The sequence below is a fragment of the Rhinoderma darwinii genome, chromosome 6, assembly GCF_050947455.1.
Source record: "Rhinoderma darwinii isolate aRhiDar2 chromosome 6, aRhiDar2.hap1, whole genome shotgun sequence".
NCBI classification, from domain to species: domain Eukaryota; kingdom Metazoa; phylum Chordata; class Amphibia; order Anura; family Rhinodermatidae; genus Rhinoderma; species Rhinoderma darwinii.
Window position 1 is genome coordinate 137,763,521 of NC_134692.1, and position 17,272 is coordinate 137,780,792.

Genomic DNA, 17,272 nt, shown 5'->3' on the forward strand with positions numbered 1-17,272 from the left:
CACAGGTTCAAAAAGCCAAAAACATTTCCACACAAAATGGGAATAAAAGGGTAAAGGTCAAAGATTTAGGAAAAAAACAATAAAACATTCTTGGCTTTGGGAGTGTAACTTGAAGTTTCCCGTAAGCTGCTTCTTATTAGGACCAGGAGTTTATTTCACAGAGATCGGGCCAAAAGGCTGATACATTCCATATGGTGGAGGAGAAAGTAAAGCCAAGGAGCGGATGTATTCAGATCCCCCCACACCCCACGACCAACTACCCAAACAACACGGGCAGCAGGGAACCGTTTCCAATCCTGTGTTATTACATTCTTGCTCAGATTTATTATGAGAGAGCAGAAACAGATTGTTTAAACCATAAAATATCGAAAATTGTATTCACATGTTTGACTTAGGTAGCTCAGGTTTTCTTCTGAAGTTCCTTAATTATTTTTTTTACTTGCTCTGTTTGCATGGAGTCAACGAACAGAATTCCAGAAGTACAGTGAAGACTGACACATCAGGCAAAGCAGTAGTACGGGGGGAGTTAGAGATGTGACATTACAATTTAGAGTTACTTGCTGTTCTGGATTGATGCTATAAGTGGTCTTCATGATTTCTGTGGTTGTCCGGATCCATCTTGTTGTTGGTCATCCTTTAAACAGGGTTTTCTAGTAATATCTCTAACATTACGATAAAGGGTCTGCCTGGTCATTGGTTGGAAGGTCGCCTTGATAGGGTCGAGGATCCACTTGATATCCACAGCATTCTCACATTTTTCAAAAATATTAGCCAACACCAAAGTTAATCTCTGATCCTGTTCTTTGCCATGAGAGGGTGTCTATTAATCACAGGCCATGGGCGATTTCATGGGCACAGCTGTTGTTACAGCAACAAAATTGGTATTAAGATTTGATAAAAAATTAAAAAAAAGTGGGAAAAAAAAAGTAAATGGTGCTGAGCTGCAATACCACCACAGCCCATGGACAAAAGTGGCGCTGTTCTGGAAAAAAACAGCAACTTCCTTTTTGTAACCCTGGACAGCCCCCGAAACCTTATTATGTATGTGGGTCTAACAATAATCTCTCTGGGTATATAATAAAATAACCAAAAAAAAAAACCCTAAGAAAAAAAATGTAATAAAAAATATATATATTTGTTTATTTTTTATTTATTTTTATGTGTTATATATATTTTGTATTTTTTTTTTATACATTTTTTATATTTATATTTTTTAGATTTTTTTATATATATTCATAATTTAAAACAGAAAATAATAGAGAATGTTGTGATTTTGAAGTGAATAAAAAAAATTATAAAAACAAATATAAAATAAAAAGACAAAAAATACTCAATAAACAGTAAAAAATAATTCAAAACCGAAAACTTCAGTTGCTGAGAAATAAAACATTCAGCCAAATATCTGTCTATTTTTAGGCAGCGCACTGCCGCTTGTCATGAATGGATGACTATGGCGCTGCCCCTGCCTCTCTCCCTGCCTGACCCTGTCCTCGGGTTCACTTTCTTCTCTGATACCTCCTGTCTGAGCAGCTGAGATAACATGGAACTTACCAGTCTCACCCCCCTGCTAGGAAAGGCTTTATTTTATCTCACGAAATACCCTCACAAACGAAGAGGTAAATACATTATATGGCCAAAAGTATGCGGACACCACTCTTAACCCCTTAATGACCAGGCCATTTTTCAGTTTTCTTATTTTAATATTTTAATCCCCGCCTTCCATAAGCCATAACTTTTTTTATTTTTCAGTCGACATAGCCGTACGAGGGCTTGTTTTTTGCAGGACGAGTTGTAGTTTTTCATGGCACCATTTAATTGACAATATAAATCACTGGGAAAGTGAAAAAAAAAATATTTGTGGGGTGAAATGGGCAAAAAACAGCAATTCCGCCATTATTTTTTGGGTTTCGTTGATCGTACGGTAAAAATGACATGTTAACTTTATTCTACGAGTTGATACGAGTATTAACTTTCGATTGAGCGATGTAGTTTCTATTGGTACCATGTTGGGGTACATAAGACTTTTTGAGCACTTTTTATGCACTTTTTTGGGGAGGTGAGGTGACCAAAAAAACAGCAATTCTGGCGTTTTACCTATTTTCATTTCTATATTGTAATAGTTTGGACTTTTACGGGCGCCGCGGCGATACCAGTTATGTTAATTTTTTTTTTTTTTAAATAACTTTAGAGAAAAAATGGGTACAGGGTTTTTTCTTTACTTTGAATAGATTTTTCTTTTGGACATTAAGAAAAACTTTATTTAACTGTTTTTAAGTTTTGTCTACGTTTTCCTTGGGGGATTGAACCAGCAATTGGATCGCCTGCTCTATATACTGCACTATATACTCAATATTAATGTATTGCAGTATATCGCGGTTTTGACAGGTTTCTATTAAGCCCTGCCCCTGGCAGAACTGGCTGCTCTTATTAGATCCTCAGGCTGCCATGATATTGCCTCGCAGGGGGGTCGATGGGTTGTCGGAGGTAACCGCCCCCTCTTTCTTACGCTTTAGATACTTTAGATACTGTGGTCCCTCTTGTCTGCGGCATCTAAGGGGTTAAACGGGCAGAATCACCTGCTAAATATGGCGCGCGCTCAGCCCGTGAGTGTGTTCGATACTTTCCTTTAACGCTTGTACGTGTATGTGACAATGAGTTAAGGGGTTAGTTATTGAGTGCAGGTGTTACAGGCACTCCCTATGCAAACAGATGTATAAAATCAGGCACACAGCCATGTAAACTCCATAGACAAATATTGCTAGTATGGTCGAGGATTACCAACAAGCTCATATAGGTGTGAAGGTCAGGTGTCCACATACTTTTGGCCAAATGGCAGGGAAAAGGAGCACTGTCTGGGCACTTTACCAGCTGAACCTTTCACATTGGTCGGGGTGGACATCCCCTTTAAGCCTCCCATACACATGAGACTGCTGTCAATAGACTGTAGAGACACCTGAACTAGTTGGAGATGTCACTCAATAGTCCTATGTTTGTTGGTTTGGGTGCGGAGCCGACATATCTTCATTCACTAAGCCCATAGGCTGATTTTCCGAGCAGACCCAATGCTTTATATTCCAGCGCTGTCTCACAGCTGGACTCCGGCACAGTCTTCTCAGATTGTGGGATGACCCTACAACATCATTAATGAAGTTCCTATATTGCATTGCATGCTGTGATTGACTCCTCTATTAATGTGGTGGATGGAGCAGTCTCCGAGAATGTTCTTCTTCCTTCTTCCAGCACATACTTCAAGGAGGACACAACATGCAGTATACAGCACTGATAGAGCATCCCTATATGATGGGTTCTCCATTCAGATCTTCCATGACCACTGTGTAATACTTTAATTCCCCTGTGGTGGCACTGTGGGGAAAATGAACACTTACTGCTTGGTTTCCCCACAGATCGCCGATCGCTGGGGGTTCTAGCACTTTGTGATCAGTATATTGTCAAGGGGTCTTTCCACCAAAGCCATGTGGTCAAGAATCTTGTACGAGGTGCTTCACCTGGCGCCCGCATTACGCTCCTGTTAGATATTTTTATTAATGGTAATAATGACCCCATGGGAATCTGTACCCATCCCTGCCCTGGTTGTGTCTTGTAGGCTCAGCAGGGGCTTCTTAGTTTGGGGGATGGACATTTTAATATCTATAGCCAGTTTTAGTAGGAGACTGGAAGACTTAGACCCCCCTCCACCCACATTTTTACTTTGTAGCCCGCAATAAATACCTGAGTAGTTAGGGGTAATTTAATTGAAAGAACTAACAGACATGTCTGTAATTGCCAGATATTTCCAGCCTCTAGTTACCATCCACTGTCATTAAACAGATAGCACAAGCCGTTACTACTCTGTGTTATCAGCCAGATCTGCTTCTGTCACAACTCTTCAGTTTGAGGAGTTCAACGCTGCTGTAACATAAACTGGAACACAACCAAAAACTTCTGCAAGGAATGTCTGGTATCTGGTATTCCTGAAGAGATGCCCTTTATTGAAGAATAAGATCAAACACACGTTTATTCCTCCCCCTCATTTCTATCATTGCAGATGCCCAAAGCCTTGAAGATTGCAGTTACAGATGCAGAATTACTTACAGATCTAAAACGTATCAATTACTTATGTTTTATGTCCTCCCACAATCCACTTATATCTCTGGCATCCTGCACTTCCAGGTTCATGAATAGAATGTCAGAGCAGCAGTAAGGACTGACACAAAGGGAGAACAATAGGAGAGAGGGAGCAGTGAGGATGTAAAACTGCTAAAACAGACTGTACCGCACTAGAAAAACTACAGAGACAGAATTGAACAAAATGTATAATTTTAGAAAAAGCCTACGGAGGCCTTTGTTACAGTCATATGTTATAGAGAGAGACCATGGATCCATCTACTCCTGATTTCCAGGATTGTTTACTGGCATGAATAAGGGATTGGTGGTCTAGTTGAAAGGTGTTTATATACTTCGGTCTCGACAGAGATGAGGGAAGGTTTCTGCAGCAGCAAGCTGCCTCCCAGCCATTGTCAAAGCATCCTAATGTCCACCCCTTTTCCAATGCTTAGTGTTTGGATGCCTCTTAAGACATATATATAAGACTCCATATTGCTACCTTTTGGATTGGGATATAGGATTTAGGGCCGTATTCACACAACCATGATACGGTTGAATTTTAGCATCTCTGTATTATGGCTGCAAGAATTAATTCACGCCTTGAATCATAATGGTCCATGTCTGAAAAAGCTGGGTGACAACCAACATGGCCGGTCTCACAGGTGTGCAACCTGTTTGGTCACAGAGGGTGAAATGCTGGTCATTGCTGAAGGGGGCACCACTTGCCTTGATGACCTCAGCACTTACAGCTTGTACCCCCGAGTCCCGACGCAAGACTTGGTGTCCAAACCTATATAAAGAAAGCTACATAGGTTGACAATACATTCCCTAGTTTATGGACTGGGCAATGTTATCTGGGCACTATATGATTATATTAGTTGGGCACTACATGGTTCTTCACAGGGCACCAACCAAACTAAGGCCGCCCCTGACAACCAATATGGCTCCCACAAGGCTTGTAATGCAGCCATCCCACAATCTTGAATGGCAAATCTGCTTTCTGTATAAAAAATATTGTATTGTCCTATATCTGCCTGTATTCTCTGCTGCATTATAAACTGTGCCCCCACTAAATAATTGGAAGAAAAAAATCCTCCCTCTTCATGTAATGTGCACGAGATCTTCTCTCCCCAGTTTACTTTTCATTTTTACTTGTAATTTACTCCTGTGTGTGCTGCAAACATGTGATCAACTCTGTGTCCAAATACTGAATGTAGCAGCTCTGTCTGCCTCGCTCACAGCAGGAAATCTCAGCACACACGGAAGTGTCAATCAGCAGAAAACAAGCTGTCTGTAAATTTAGATTTGTCTCTCTATGTGTGTGCAGCTGGGCAAAATCCTTCAGGTTCTTTATCACTGCCCAACACAGAAAAACCAACACTAGGAATTACATGAAGGGGAGCTGCATTTTAATTGACAGGAGCCAGAAGTTCCAAGTTTTTATTTTAAAAAAAGGTATTTAAAAGACACAAATTTTTTTTCATAAATTTTTTGGCCGAGCTGCTGACAGTCTGCTGCCTCCTGACGTAACATTTTCTTATTCTACTGTTTTTAAACCCCTCATTTCCCAAACTTAGATTGTAAAAAATGTGAGTTCTGCTACATCTGGAATAGATAAAACGTCTGTTTTGCAAAATATATAAAGGCTGGCCAAAATCGAGGGTAAACATCAGAAACGTATTGGATCTTTCCCGCTGTGTGGCTTGGCGGCGTGTATACTTTTGCAAACATTAAAAGAAACATTTTTGTTTTGTAGCTTTCTTCGTCTTGTGATGTTTGTACACGGTGACGGCCCGGATAAGACATCTGCTTGCAGTTTGCATTTAATGGAATTACAAGTTGTAACATACATGGCTCCCCATATTAATAGCAGATATTGTGCCGCATCTGTCCCACCGGTGCCAGCAATAAAAGCGGAGTTGTGTTTGAGTTTTCTCATGATCATATCAACATGGAAATATAAGTCCATTAGCGCTGACTTTCCGTCTATTGCTTTGTATTGTTTCCGGTTAGTAGGCACATTGACATCTTGACACAGTCGTCTGTTCTTATATACAGATGGTGATATACTCTCTGTAGGGAGGCAGAGCCTGCGGGCCAATGCAAAAGCCTATAACCCAGCCAAACGCTAAAAAAACAGCCACTCCGCAGCTTCACATTTATCCTCTGTTAGAACAATAGCGCTGTAGTAGAGCTGTGTTTGTCACTTGGCACCATATGTTATTTTTTCATAGGTCTACTTTTAGGTATCTCTACTACATTGTCGATGCTCAGCTATCACATAAGAGCACTGACAAGTTCAGCTCTGCTACATCTGTACCTCTCATGCTACACAGATCGTCCCTTCCGTTATGATAATATACCAGTAGGTTCTGTAGTTGCAGGGCATTATTGCTTTGGTCCATTAAAGTTCAATTCGTTTTTTGAGGCTGGATCCCCAGACGGTTGTCCAGTGATCTTTTCACATGTATCTATGACATATTAGGCTGAATTGCCCTTAAAGGGGATCTCCAGAACTTACTCATTGATGGCTGGCTCGTCAATGTTTGATCGGAGGAGAACCCCGCCCATGAGTATAATAAATGGGACTGAGCTGCACTACCAAGTACAGAACACTCGAGTGTCATTCACCTGCCCTGACCTACAGCTACGATTACCGCGACGAACCCTTGCCGTATGCCCAGACCTATTACTTCGTTAACCACTCTGCCTTTACCAACGTCAGCCAGGGAGACTACTCTGGGGGTAGCGAACTGGAGTTCTCCCGCCGCGAAGTCCACAATCCATGGGTGAAGGGTGAAGACCGGGGGTTCCTTTAGACTCCACTTCCCGATTTAGCTCCACGTCAACTCTCTTGGTGACAAGGAGGGTTCAGACTGCCCCCGTCTGCGCCTACTACAGCCCTGTCCTAGGAATAATGCTTTTAGGGGAGACTATAGCGTCTCCGGAGGCACCACACGGCAGCACAGCTCCAGACATTAGTGAGTTTTCGACACATTTTTTTTTTTGAATCTAGACAAAGTTTCTAAGTTTCTAGTTCAGCACAAAAAAAAACAACAAAATTACTTTGGTGGCCCACAGTTCAACACTCCACAGGACTCAGGAGCTAATGGATAAACAGATCATTTACGAGAGCCGTCTGGTGTGCTTTTACTGCTCTCTGAAAGCATCTTACCGAGGAAGAGGAAAAGACGCTTCACCATTTCCACTTTTTCTACTTAATTTGGTCTTCTTATATTACAGCCCAGACCTCATACACGAGGTGACATTGAAATATTCCACTGAGTCCATTGAGACCATATGATAGAAATATCTTGGGGTAATGGGTGGTCTCTATTCCCATGACCCCAGGTATCTACTTTCTTCGCCCGATTCAGGGTCAAAATAGTTGAGGTTTTGCCTAGGACCTTCTCCTAGGAGTGCCCTAAAATGTGGCGCAATTGGTGTCGCGGAATAAAGTTGTGTTGTGTCTTTGTTGTTCTTGAAACTTAGAAGAATAAAACTGGTCGAGGGGCATTATTGCTACAATACCAACAACCCTAATCTGTAGCAGAGATATATATACACACGTACTACCCGACTCTATAATCTTAAAGAGGCTCTGTCACCAGATTTTGCAACCCCTATCTGCTATTGCAGCAGATCGGCGCTGCAATGTAGATTACAGTAACGTTTTTATTTTTAAAAAACGAGCATTTTTGGCCAAGTTATGACCATTTTTGTAATTATGCAAATGAGGCTTGCAAAAGTCCAAGTGGGTGTGTTTAAAAGTAAAAGTCCAAGTGGGTGTGTATTATGTGCGTACATCGGGGCGTTTTTAATACATTTACTAGCTGGGCGCTGTGAAGAGAAGTAACATCCTCTTCTCTTCAGAACGCCCAGCTTGTGACAGTGCAGATCTGTGACGTCACTCACAGGTCCTGCATCGTGACGGCCACATCGGCAGCAGAGGCTACAGTTGATTCTGCAGCAGCATCAGCGTTTGCAGGTAAGATCGACTTACCTGCAAACGCTGATGCTGCTGCAGAATCATCTGTAGCCTCTGGTGCCGATGTGGCCGTCACGATGCAGGACCTGTGAGTGACGTCACAGATCTGCACTGTCACAAGCTGGGCGTTCTGAAGAGAAGAGGATGTTACTTCTCATCAGAGCGCCCAGCTAGTGAAAGTATTAAAAACGCCCCGATGTACGCACATAATACACACCCACTTGGACTTTTACTTTTAAACACACCCACTTGGACTTTTGCAAGCCTCATTTGCATAACTACAAAAATGGTCATAACTTGGCCAAAAATGCTCGTTTTTTTAAAATAAAAACGTTACTGTAATCTACATTGCAGCGCCGATCTGCTGCAATAGCAGATAGGGGTTGCAAAATCTGGTGACAGAGCCTCTTTAAGAAACCAGGTCTACTTAGCGCTCTATGTATGGTGACCTTCTTAGTGGTCTTCAAAAATCCAACATCATTGAGTTTGAAATGAAGAGCATGGTGGCCCAGTGGTCAACCTTGTGGCCTTGAGTTGGAAAACCATCAGGTCCACATCGGCATGAAGTTTGGATGTTCTCCTTCTGTTTGGGTTGTCTTCTGGTTACTCAACTTTTTTCTTCCAGACTGAGAAGATACTTAGATTAGTTGGCCTTTATATGATGTGCACCATTGAGTTTAGAATTGTATCTTCTGGCATCTCCTTGATGCTAGAAGATAGTGTCGGTGGGCGTCCAAGAAACTCCCCTGAATGTTTTTGGTCCAGCGAAGTGCCCCTTTAATTCAAGTCGATCACTTTTGACCGTAATCAGGAGAATCATAGACTATAACGGCCAGAGAGTTTTATAGAGGCCGACAGGAGCCAAAGGGGGGGGGGGGGAGCCCCTTGGTTTTTATCATTACACCCAGGGATTTATTAAGGGTTGACCTTACAGAAACTGAAGGCTAAATTCCAAGAAAAATACCATAAAAATAATAACTTTATTCAGATTCTGAGAGGTAGGATTTTAAATCCATACATGACCCTACAAGTTGTATGTGAAAAGAATGCATACTGCAATAACATGTACCGTGTGGATATATTCCCTTTATACGAGTAAATAAGTCGCTGCACAGTTGATAACAGAAAATAAAAATTATTTACAGTAGACGTTGTACTTTCTGAACATTTTGGAGATTCATAATCTTCTCGTGATCTGTTGTGGTTCTGGGACCGATAACCCCTGTGGCTATATAGCTTGTAAATTGTTTTTCTCTGCAGAGTAGAAAAATTTTCCGTTCGTATCTGGAAAGCATCAACAAGCAGGTTAGATGCCACTTCGGGGTTGTTTTTACGGCTTTATTGCTATTCTAATTATGGCTAATTCGATATCTAATTATTTTCCAACAATTAATTCAGAGGGGAGCCATTATAATGCCTAAGTAATGCATATAAACACATAATAAGAATAACAGATCAGTCAATGGCATTTTGCTGACTGTTTCCAGCTTTTTATACACTGCTGATTGATGTAAAATTAAAAGGAAAGTCAAAACAGCTGAAAAGGAAGATATAATCCAGAAATGACAGATGTGACAATTGCTCCCTATATAGAGAGAGTAAATAAAAAATTGTTTTTCAATTATGAATAAAAGGGAAGCAGTCAGCATGTCCATACTATTTTGATTTGTACCCAGGGCCCTATGTGTTCTATTTGCACCCACAGAACTTTTAGCAAGGACCACGACTATCACAATATTTGTATAAACCCAGTTGGCATGATCAGGAACAGACAGGAACTTCCCTTGACCCTGGAGTGGTGACAACCCTTAACCCCTTGATGACGTTGACCTTGATGATCAGAACAATTTTATTTTTTTTCCTCTTTGCATTCCAAAAATATGTAGTATACATGTCCCGCTTTGACGTAAAGATAGAAAAATGATATGGTCTGAAAAAAACTAAAATCCAAAAATGTGTCCGATCCTTGATCCCAAAATGGCCTGGCCTTTAAGAGACTACAATAAGATGCTGAGCTGACTGGCCTTTAAAAAGCTATCAGTACACCAGAAAGTAATTAATTCCATCAACAGATTCAGACAGGGGTCTTGAGATTACCCTGTCATGTGCATGGGGTAAAAAGATCCCTTTTGGGTTCCCTTAGCTGCTTGGCCCATAAGAACAACCTTATGGCCAGATCACGAGGCCACCAGTTCCCTGACCAGTGACAGCTAAGATTTCACTTTTCCCCCGAATTGGAAACCAAGTCTCTGTTCAGATGTCAAAGTCAAAACTGGCCATCGGCCCGCGCAAAAGGGTAAAATGATCAGTTGTTAATGTTTCCTTCCATGCACTTGTCATTTCATTAGATAAGGAAATTTTGTAGCCTTTTACCTAAGACCTGGTATAACACATGGAAGACTTATCTTCCGGTTTCTCATTGGGATTTTGGATCTTCTTGGACCTTTTTACAACAAAAAATTCTGTCAAATAAGTCTTTGAAGCTTGAAGATAGACATCCATAGAGGAAGGGATAGATACAACTTTTCAAATAAGGTATAATGAGGATGAGATAGTAACATTCTTCACTGAACTCTAGATCGGGGATGGCTCCTGATACTATTTCAAGAAAATGAGTTGGAAGCCAGAAGACGATAAATACCAGAGAGAGGACCATGATCATCACCACGTCTTCTTTGACACCATTAAGTGTGGACTGGTCGTGCCTTCGGACCCGACATTGGGTAAGAGTGAGAAAGACACCAATCAATATCACTGGAGCTAGAAATGCAATGGAAAACCTGTAAGAGATGAAGGAGATGTTCCACACGGCAGCTGGTTCCGGCCAAGAGATCCGGCAATTGGAGAACTCATCCACATTGGCATAGAGAAAGAAGGGGATCCCCAGTAAGAGACTCAATATCCATATCACAAGACTGGACAGCGCAGCTCCCTTAAGTCTGAGTTTCTTAGAGAAAGATGGGAAATACATCTGCAAGAAGACATCGATGGACATGATGGCCAAAAAGTAGACACTGGAAAATGTAGTTAAAGATGTTAGTGTCCAGTAGAGTTTGCACATGAAGGTTCCCAGGGAATGCATTTGTTCAATGGCAAGAAACAGTAAGCACAACATGTAGAAGAAGTCTCCAAGAGCCAGGCTGAACACAAAGACATTCGTGGTCCTCCACATCTTCTTAAACCACAAAATGATAAAGAGGACCAACGCATTGCCGAGAAGGCCCACCAAACACACCAGCAGAAAAGAGATGAAGGTTACAGACATGGCAAGAGGTGGGTCAGAGTAATCCGTTGAATTAAAGTCCTCCTCAAATAAGTAGAGGTTCTCAGAATGGAAGCTAGTGTTGGCCTCTATTTCGTCCTCCATTTTCTTCGTAGGTTAGCTCGATCTTCTAAAAGAAGGAAAAAGAAAACGCATTAATATATATCATTAGTACATATCTTGAGAGCCAGTTATGCCGTAGTCAGGCAGGATGGTTGTCAGCGGAACGAATATCTGAACCATATCTTAAAAGGCTTCTCCGCTTTGGACAATTTCTACTTGTGTAGTATTACACGGCCCGATGTGGGCCGTGCAAACGAGCGCCGATCAACGAGACAGCTCATTGATCGGCACTCGTTTGCTCCTTTCACAAGGAGCTAGTATGGGGACAAGCGCTCGTTACCCCGATTGCTCGTCCCCATACATTTCTATCATGTTGGCAGCGCGTCTACACAGGGAGATGTGCTGCCGACAACGATAAAAGTGTATGCATCTAAAACGCTGCAATCAGCCGATAAATGAGCATTGCCCTGTTTACACATGGCAATTATCGGGAACGAGCGTTCTATGAACACTCGTTTGCCCTATAATTGCCCAGTGTAAAAGGGCCTTAAGCAGATCACAGTGTCCCCTGCGGGGATCACCAGTGATCAGCTGTGATCTGTGAATGAGGTTGTAAACCTGGCAGTAAGTGTTTAGTTTCCCTGCAGCGCCACCACAGGGCAAATTAAGCATTACCCAGTGCCTATTCATATCAATGGGTTGTGTGTGTAATACAGGATCGGACAGGCCCTCCAGAGCTAGAGACACTCTTTGTAATCGCTCTCTACTCAGGCCAAAAAATGAGGATCCGGATAGAGGACCCCCCTCTACAGCTGTGCTGAATATGTTGGCGCTATCTAACCTACATATACCTGTGTGGTAGGATTATGTAAACACTGTCATATGGGCACTGTATGGGGTTATTACTTGGGCACTGAATGGTACTGTGATTTGTGCACTCTACGGTAGAGTTGCTACTTTTTGTAAATTTGAAGATAGTCTTCAACCAATTGATCAAAAAAGGAACAGACTGGTTAATGTATAACCTGTCCGATCCCTGTTCCCAACAATGGGAGATATCAGAAAAATTGAAGCTGCCCCCATAGACATGAGATGAATCCCTTCAAAATTGTTGGGACTCAGAGACAAATATTTTAAGTCTAAGGCCGGCTTAAGACTCGAGAGCCTTTTTGGATGGTAGAGAAACTCGCCAGGGAAGGGTGGCACATTTTCATTCACTCCACTTTGGGTCCTACCGATTAATTAGTTGAAAGGGGTTTGTCTCAGCTGGTACATGGCATGGCATTGTGGTAGTAATATCCATAGAGGTCACACTTCAGGATATATAATAAAAGGGACAAATTGAGATAAGCTTCACCTTCAGGTCTCAGGGACACGCAAGAGAAAAAAAAACCACAATGGCGCAACGCATGGCATCATTTCAGGAAAGTGAGTGGGGCACGCTCACCTGATGGCGTCGTGTTGGGGCCAAAAAAAGTATATATATATATCGCACAAGTGCTGGTTCGGGAGACCGCTAGCCATGGGTCTTTCTGGGTGAAGAACTAGACCCAGCGAGAGATAGTGATATTGAATGCCAAGATGCACAAAGAGGTTCTGAGTGCAAGACGGCGAAAACTGACCCTTACGAGCCTTTCCCTTTGGGAGCATGATACTGTGTGGGTTGAACCGGGTGTGTATGGGCGGGGATAAGGCTGGGTTAGAGGCGTGGCTTAACAGGGAAAAAATGTTGCCGCGCTACACCTGCCACATCAATTGTCCCCCTCTGCGATACTTGAAAGTTGGGAGCGATGACTATAAGGACAGTGTAATGTGGTAAAAGGTTAGATGCAAAATGTGTATCCTGCACGTAAAAAGTTTGTTTGTTGTTGCCATGGTGACGGAGCGACCCCCCCATGCCACTGTCCGAATAAATCATTATTACGATCGGCACCCTTACTCCTATTTTCTTGTACCTCCCATAGCAGCGGTGCTCCGGTACATCGCCGTGACACTGCCTGGATGCCTGGGTGAGTCGGCAGAGTTACCGGCACTTGTGGGGTGTATGTTTATTGTTGCCATGGCAAAGGTACATGAATATGCCGCTGCCTGGGTGAATACACATTAAGAACGGCCAAGTGTGCAGTTAGTTAATTGTGCCCAAGGCTGCGGTGATTTATTCAAACTCCGTCACCATGGCAACAACAAACAAACTTTCTACGTGCAGAATATACATTTTACAATTAACCGTTTACCACATTACCATCATACTTATCTTTATTTCCTCAGTAGGTTTTTTGACAGCTCGGATTCACATTTAACCCCTGACCTTCGAAATCGCCTCTTTGCCGCTTATTATTGCGAAAAAACGTCTATAAGTGCGTTTGGTTCAACTTTCTAAATACTTTTTAGTAAAAATTATTTTTACTTTTTGAGATACAGCTGCTTTGTATCCCGTATACAGAGCAGCTGTATCTAGCGCTGAGACCTGAATTTGTCATATCAGCGGCACTGACGGCTTCAGTAACAGCGGGTCCTGGATGTCTCTGACATGCATGATCGAGCAACTATTGATCACATCTAATTTCATAACTTAGATGTGATTGATTACAGGTGGATCCTGTGTGTCTTGACCCGCTTTCACTGAACCCGTCAGTCCCGCTGATATGACGGATTCAGATCTCAGCACTAGATATAGCTGCTCTATATACAGGATACAAAGCAGCTGTATCTCAAAAAGTAAAAATTATTTTTAATAAAAAGTATTTAGAAAGTTGCACCAAACAGACTGATATATATATAAATATATTTTTTAAAGGTGTACATAGCATTTAATATTGCAAAGCGAACGGCGCCTTCGTAAGGGTCAGTTTTCGCCGTTTTGTACATAGAAAGTTTTTGTAAATCTTGGCATTCAATATCGCTATTGACACACAGGGCTGCGGTGACGTGACGGATCAGGACAATGGCATTCCTGATAACATCCACCATGGAAGAGAGGGGCTCCCTATAACAGAGCACAGCGGAGCGGAGCGGTCTATGTTTCAGCTTGTTCTAGACTGTTTGATCAATACCAATGAAAAGAAGACTACACACAACCGCGCGGCACAGGTGATGTCGAAACCATGCTGCCCACAAAAACAACACATTCTACTAAAGTCTATGATTGTGGTCGGAACTACGGATACAGTCGGGCAAAGTAGGGGCATGCGTAGCTCGGCCATCTGCTGCTAAGGCTTAGTAGGATGTAGAGGACAGTAAGGGCATGTTCACGAAAAACGGCTGTAAAATACGGAGATGTGTTCAAGGGAAAACAGCCTCTGATTTGATGTTTTTGGAGCTGTTTTTCTATTGTGACAATAAAAAAACGCTCCAAAAACAGCTCAAGAGGTGACATGCACTTCTGTTTACGAGGTGATTTTGTACGGGCCGTTTTTAAAAGCGGCCGCGTAAAAAAAAAAAAAAACGGCCCGTGGGAACGAAACCAAAATCTATGGGCAGATGTTTGGAGGCGTTCAGCCTTTGTATTTTTAGTCGTTTTTCGGGGCGTTTATGGCTGAAAAGAAGCCGTGTGAACATATGCTAAGGCTCAAATGGCCCCATAAGGGCTATCACAGTCAATAAAAACAAAAATGACACAACAATTTTTTAAAAACACCAGACATTCAGCTTGGAGCCATCTTTTAAAAAAAAATATTTTCAAAAATGTACCTGAAAAACTCCTAACAATTCTTGTACTTTTTGTAAACTTTTTTAAGTCTTCCTTTGTTTCCTCACACACAGACAAAATATCTGCAGGCTACCAGACACTGCCGGAGGCATCCGGTGTATCTGTATAAGAAGCCGCTGCTCACACTGTCTGTAGTTGTATTGTTTTTAATCCCTCCTCTCAGATTTCATTTTGCCGAGTTACTTTTTGATGAGTGAAGAAAAAAGTCAAAACTTTTGTCGTGTAAATACATCACATCATGGAGCGAGACACAACCATCACTTTCAATAGCAGCCTGCCCGGAACGTCTGGGTTAATGCAATCTCATACTTGATCGAAGATCAAGATTGATCAAAGATTTACACTTTTTTTTTTTTTTAAAAACTCTGATCCCACTGATCCCACTGATCCCAATTAAAAAATGTTTAAATCTTTGATCAATTTACATGAATAGATTTCGAACCCAATCAGTAAAAATTAAATTTTAACGCCACTCAGCTAAACTATTCATTTAAAGACCGGATATTTGCTGGGACGGGAAAGGTTTTACAGGGAAAGTTCACACTGTGACCCTACTATGATATTTCCCACTCCTATCATCAGCGGACACACTACAATTATAACAGTACCGGTAATAGGATCAGAATATTTGTAACTGTAAATGTACTGATATCACAGTAAATACACAACATAAAAATAAATGGACCAGCCCTTTAAGATTTAAAGGGGCCCAACACTTTTAAGATATAAGGAATAATATACTTGATTAAGTTCCGGAATAAGGGTCATGGGGACCACAATTATAAAGTGAAAATGCTGCATTTTCTTGTGTACACACACACACACACAAACACACACATATATATATATATATATATATATATCTTAGTTATGGAAGACCCCTATGTGGATGGGTAAGTTAGAGGGGTTACATCATTTATATAGCCCTTTTCCATATTAGGACAAACTGACATCACAGAGGGGGTCCCCTGCTGGGGCTCCCCCTGTATTAGCCAGAGAGGAGTGACTCTAACCAAGGGCAGCACTTGCTCTGGTGGACCCGGCCCATCTATGGTATGTAATATTGAATTTCACCTTCAGTGGGTGCCATGTACGACCAGCTGCATCTTCTCCAGTGTTAAGAGCTGATCACTGGGGGTTTCTGAACCCAGATCGGCTGCTATCAGCTGATCGCTGACCCAACTTTAGCTTCACCTACCTCGTTAAATGTTGAGACAAGGCTGAGTAGCTAAGAAGAGTCGCAAAATGCGCCAAATCTCTTACTAATATTCACAATTTTGGGACACCAGTTATTAGTATAGATATATACGCCAGCCATGTGGTGGTGTAAAGAAGAGAAACGGGTCTAATATGAGTTTTTTCCAATATACTACACCGTTTGCGCTATTTTGATAAATTCGGTGCCCAACATTGTCCACAATAAATCTTGAGACATTTTTAGCAATACGTCCCACCACTGGGACCTTTTCCTAGACACCCCCCCCCCCCCATAACATCTGGAAGAGACACATGTCCGTCATACAGTCTACTCTTGTGTGATATATTCCTTATACATCGTGAGACATTTTAAAGCAAATGTCTCGCATCTGAGACATTTTCTCAGGCAAACAAAAAAGGCCATACAGAAATCTTATACACCAAAAAGTTTCAAAAAGTCCTATTAGACCTATTTGTAAAAGTAATTGCGCCCTTATAAATGCAAGAAATCCTTCAAATCCATAGTGGGAATAGAAAGAGAAGGTCATTAATCTAAGTGCATTTCCTAATAAATGAATGGATAATAAGGCAGGTGAGGACGGAGCGACTTACGTGACCCGGCGGATGTGCGCGCTGTCCAGGTATCAGGACTCTGCCGTCAGTACAGGAGCACAGTAGGATTTTTGGCTGCAGTCTGTGGACTCTGCTGACTCTGCGCCTTCAATGCTCAGGGAATTTCAATGTCTCCATTCATATTTTGGAATGACTTCTAGTAACTCACATCCCATCCCATAGTGTGTGTGCCCCTCCTCAACTAAAAGTGCTCAGGGGGCTGGTGGGAGGGGTCCAGGAGAAAAGAACCATTTTCATTGGTCAAAAGTTTTATCAGGGTCTGCGCTTGCCCACCCACCCCCCCCCCTTCTTCCTTCTGTACCAGCAGAGCTATTAA

The 17,272-nt window shown here is 42.0% G+C and overlaps 1 protein-coding gene across 1 annotated transcript; it reads right to left on the bottom strand.

The window, feature by feature from the left end:
- Positions 1-9,053: 9,053 nt before the first annotated feature.
- On the bottom strand, positions 9,054-17,064 carry LOC142656520 (somatostatin receptor type 5-like). Its single transcript, XM_075831453.1, has 2 exons — positions 16,936-17,064; positions 9,054-11,484 (listed from the first exon to the last, which is right to left on the bottom strand). The coding sequence occupies exon 2, from the start codon at positions 11,457-11,459 to the stop codon at positions 10,509-10,511; it is 951 nt and encodes a 316-aa protein (XP_075687568.1). The 5' UTR covers positions 11,460-11,484; positions 16,936-17,064; the 3' UTR covers positions 9,054-10,508.
- Between the last annotated feature and the right edge of the window lie 208 nt (positions 17,065-17,272).